The sequence below is a fragment of the Miscanthus floridulus genome, chromosome 5, assembly GCF_019320115.1.
Source record: "Miscanthus floridulus cultivar M001 chromosome 5, ASM1932011v1, whole genome shotgun sequence".
Taxonomy (NCBI): domain Eukaryota; kingdom Viridiplantae; phylum Streptophyta; class Magnoliopsida; order Poales; family Poaceae; genus Miscanthus; species Miscanthus floridulus.
In genome coordinates, this window is record NC_089584.1 from 90325043 (window position 1) to 90329589 (window position 4547).

The window sequence follows — 4547 nt, forward strand, 5'->3', positions numbered from 1 at the left end:
GCTCTGCCTCTACATAACAGAGCCTCCCTCGGGGGCTAGAAGGGGGGACCCCCCAAGTCCTAGACACCGTTTTAGTCATTTTTCGAAAAAATTTCTATGCCAAACTCTCTCACGTACTCTGACAAATCAATTGTAAAAAAACTAAGGACCAAAAGTCTATCTCAAGGCCAAAAGGCCGGCCAAGCCATGAGACGGCCTACGCCTCTGGGCTACGGCAACTCCCTCACCACCTTTTGCCTGAAGGGCAGCTTAGGCTCTTAGGAAGTTTTTGCAAGAGATATGTTCAAAGATGAGACAGAGGGTAGAGGCTCAGAAATACAATAAAAATGATTAAAAAGCATATACACACAAGTACTTTAAAAGGCCTCGATGGCCACAAGCGTCATGGTACAATGATGTAAGTCCTAATCTATATACATGGCCCCTTTGGCCCAGGTCAAAACTCAAGGTTGCCAGCATCGGCAGTCGGCGTAGGAGGAACCACCTCCTCTTTGAACAACTTGGCCAGTGCCATGCCAGGGGCCTCAGCCACCTCCACCAGCTTCATGACCTCCTCCTCGGCCTTCTCGTCATCATCAGCCACGACGTAAACATTGTTGATGGCCTCAAGGTCGATGCCAACGTAGTGTGAGGAGACGACGGCCAGGGCGTGCTTGACGCTCGTATGCAGCACCCCCTGGAGCTGCTCGTGGACTCAGCCGCTCAACGTGATCAAGCGGCTCCCGAGGGAGCAGCCTGACTCGACCCCCCAACCTCCAAGGCCTCGTAGGTGGTACGGACAGCACTCTGCAGTGCGTTGTGCTCCTAGATCTTGGCCTCGAGCACCGCCTGCACTACGATGGAGGCCTCAGCTGCCCAGGAGGCCTCCTTCTTCAACCCTGCACCAAGACAAGCGGGATAGGGTTAAGCATGAAAGAAAACAAGCCGAACAGGGGGTGCAAGCCTACGAGACTCACCCTTGGCTTTCTCCCTCTAGTTTTGGACCTTGACCTGAGAGGCCTCGGCCGCCCTGGAAGCCTCCCTCTCTAGCTCTACATCACATCGGGGAGTTAGGGGTCGAACGCAAGAAGAACAAATAAAACAAGGGGCACGACTCAACAAGACTCACCCTCAGCCTTTTCCTTCTAGGCTAAGGCCTCGACCTGAGAGGCCTTGGCCACCTTGACAGCCTCCGCTAGGGCACCTTTCATCAGCAGGTGCACACCCTACTCCGCCTCTAGCTGCTCAATGATAGCCTTGGCAAAGGCCACCTCTTGTTTGGCCCAGGAACTGAAGGTGTCCCGCTCACCGACCACCCGGGTCAGCTCCTTGATCCGCACCGCCAAAGGGGTGGCCTGCTCAAGAGTCATGGCCACCTTGGCCTTCATATCAGCACAGCAAAGGTGGAGGTCCTCTACCTCCATGCTCCGCGTCGATAGAAGCTCATTAGCATTGGCAAGCAGGTCTTTCTGCTGTTGGAGCTGGTCCCAAATGTCCCTCTCCCGCTGGAGGAACATCGACTTCTTGAGGGACCGGGCCTCGAGATCCTGGATAGGCAAAACAAACATCAAGCACTACAAGAAAACTCTGGAAAAAGACGACACAACACGAGAAAAGAAAGCGCGTACCTGGGCAATGTGGGCAAGTTGTCAGCCACGATAGACAGCGCTGTCCGCAGCGACCGCTCCGCCAGCCGGTGGAATTGCTCGAAGGAGCCCCAGTGCCTCCCCTCATCCATGTCCTCGAGGGCGAATAGAGGTTTCCCCTCAGGGTCGTCCCGGCTCTGCCACATGACACGTGGGCTATCCCAACCGCGGGGCTCGGGTCATACCCGGATGAGGGTTGAGCTCCCCTCACCGAAAGTAAGAGCTGGCTGCTCTACGGTGCTGGCCGCCTCGACGCCCACCACCTCCTTCCCCTGAGAAGTATTATCGGAGGAGACTAAATGAACCTTCACCTCCTAGGTGCTCTCCTGCGATGGTGGTAGGTCTTGGACCAGGGACGGTACCAAAGCTTGCCCCGCCACCATCTCTGCATCCTGGGCCGCCGGCTCTACCGTGCCCAAGCCGGTCTCTGCCACCTTGACCTCAGTGGTCCTGGGAGCTCCAGCCTCTGCCACCTCGGCCTTAGTGGTCCTAGGAGCCCCGGCGTCCGCCACCTCAGCTTTGGAATCCTTGGAAGCCCCGGCCTCCGCCACCTTGGCCTCGGAGGTCGTAGGGGCCTCGACCTCGCCCTCGGTGGCCTTAGTGATTGAAGGCACCTTGGCTTCACCTGACTCGAGGGCCCCGGCCTCGCGGGGTGTAGGCGCCTCCTCCCCCACCTGCTTCATGGCCGCCTCGGTAGCCTCTCCTTGGGCGACTGGCTTCTTTGGGTCGGCCCTAGCCAACACCGTGCCACACTGTATGGTGGCATGCGCGTCCACCACCCATCGAGCGATGGAGCTGGTGCTCACCTTGAGCGCCTTAATTGGCGCCAGGGCGGGCGCTTCCACCTGACGCTTCTGGCTGAAGACAAAATGCTCACGAGGTCAGCATATGACCAAAGAACGAGTGGGAGATGTTGCAAACTCCATTGACAAAACACTTACCTCGAACGAGGAAGCAATAGCTTCTGCACTGCGTCCCTCGTCCTCGACAATGGCGGTGGCGACGGTGGTGGCACGGTCCCCGTGTCCGCCGGTACCGACCGGCCCTCGCTGGACTCCAACGCCTCCTCGGTCCTCTATAGAGGCAGTTGGGTCACCCGCTCCACCTTCGCCATCGAGCCCATCGGGCTGACGGCGTGCTCCCCCAACACCCATGTCTCTGGTGTGTCAGCCTCGGCCCTGGGGCGAGCGATCGCCAGCCCCAAGGCGACCCTCTCCTCCTCCTCCTGGAGAAGCCAGGCCGCTCGTTGATGCCCCGAGCACCATCTCCCTGACATCAGGGAGATGGTCCAGGGGACCCCGCCCCACCTCACTCTCGTCGTCATCGCTCGAAGAATCCATCGACGACGATGACGGAGATGGCTCCTCTGGGAGACCATCGTGCCTCTGTTGTCGGCGACATTTCTCCATCTCATCATGCTCGAGGCTCTTCCTCTTGCGCCTTGCCTCCTCAGCATCCTTCCGCTCCTTGTACGCCTCGGCGTGAGCCCTATTCTCCGCCCGCCGCTCTGCGTCCTTGGGAACGGGTGGTGGGGAGGCTCGCACATCCCTCATCCCCTACAAGAACAGCAAACGCAAATAAGGGAACAGATTGAAAACGTAAGGAGCAAGGAGGCCTCGGGGGCCGCAGCGACACGTGACTCACCAGAGAGATGTACCCCCACGACGGGCGCATCGGGAACAGGGTCAAATCACTGCTCCTCTGCTGCCCCTCCACCGTCTCTCTCACCCGACATAGAATCTCCTCGTCGGAAAGGGCGATGGTGGACAACCAGATGCCGTCGATCAGCTCACCCGGTGTCATCTCGAATAGGCGTTGCCGCCGAGCCATCAGCGGTAGCACCCTCCGGTGGTGGAAGGCTGCCACGACCATAGCCGCAGTAAGGCTACGGCTGCACAGCCTCTCCAGCGCCTTCAGGAGTGGCTGTAGCTTGGACTGATCAGCCAATGAGACGCCATACCTCCACCTCTCCGGCTGGCTCTCCATGACCTACCCAGTATAGGGGGGAAGCCTGCCGTCATCATTGCAGAGGTAGAACTAGTTATTGTACCAGTGGCGGTTGGACGACGTGAGCTGGGCCGGGATGTAGAAGGGCTGCTTGTCTTGGCGCACTTGGAGAGTGTAGCCGCCGGCCCTTAATGCCTTCTGCGTGCCCATTGTACCTACCGGCTTGGTGTTGAGCCTCGCTCGAAAGAAGTGGAGCCATAGCTCCTAGTGGGGGGCAATGCCCAGGTACCCCTCGCAGACGGTGACGAAGATGGCCGCCTGCGCGATGGAGTTGGGGTTGAAGTTGTGGAGCTCCACACTGTAGTAATGCGGGAGCGCCCGCATGAACCAGTCTGCTGGCAAGCCGAGGCCATGCTCGTGGAAGGCCATGAAGCTCATGATGTAGCCATCGTGTGGCCTTGGCTCCGACTTGTTCCCTAGAGCAATCCACTCTAGTCTGTTGGGATCGGTGACCAGGCGGAGGAGACCATCATCGACGAGCGACTACAGTGTCGCCGCGGACACGTCAGATGAACCCCAAGGATCCGCCTAGAGGACAATGGCGCCACCGACCATGGGTGTGGTAGAGAATGTGGCTACGGCAGTAAGGCATGCTCTCGCTATCTCTCTCTCTCTCTCTCTCTCTCTCTCCTTCCCTCCCCCTTCTCCCTCCTTCTCCCCGATGCTCTCTTCCTCTGTTCTTAGCAACTGCTCGAGGGCAGAAAGGGCGAACGCATGCGAAAAAGGAAAGGAGGGGCGGGGCACGGCTCAACACGTATTTATGAGGGAGGAAAGAAGGTGAAATGGGCGGGCGACAAAACCAGGAAAGTTTCCCTCAAATCTAGCGCAGTTAATCTAGATCTGACCAAACCGCCCACGCGTCCACCTTTTTCTTATTAACCGTGCACACACAGTAACGTCTCATCTATAGACGTC

The 4547-nt window shown here is 58.3% G+C and overlaps 1 protein-coding gene across 1 annotated transcript; it reads right to left on the reverse strand.

The window, feature by feature from the left end:
- Window positions 1–436: 436 nt before the first annotated feature.
- LOC136454913 (uncharacterized) lies at window positions 437–3611 on the reverse strand. Its single transcript, XM_066455155.1, has 8 exons — window positions 3270–3611; window positions 2888–3181; window positions 2567–2700; window positions 1988–2483; window positions 1811–1897; window positions 1289–1526; window positions 826–878; window positions 437–682 (listed from the first exon to the last, which is right to left on the reverse strand). The coding sequence occupies exons 1-8, from the start codon at window positions 3609–3611 to the stop codon at window positions 437–439; spliced, it is 1890 nt and encodes a 629-aa protein (XP_066311252.1).
- Window positions 3612–4547: the final 936 nt, after the last annotated feature.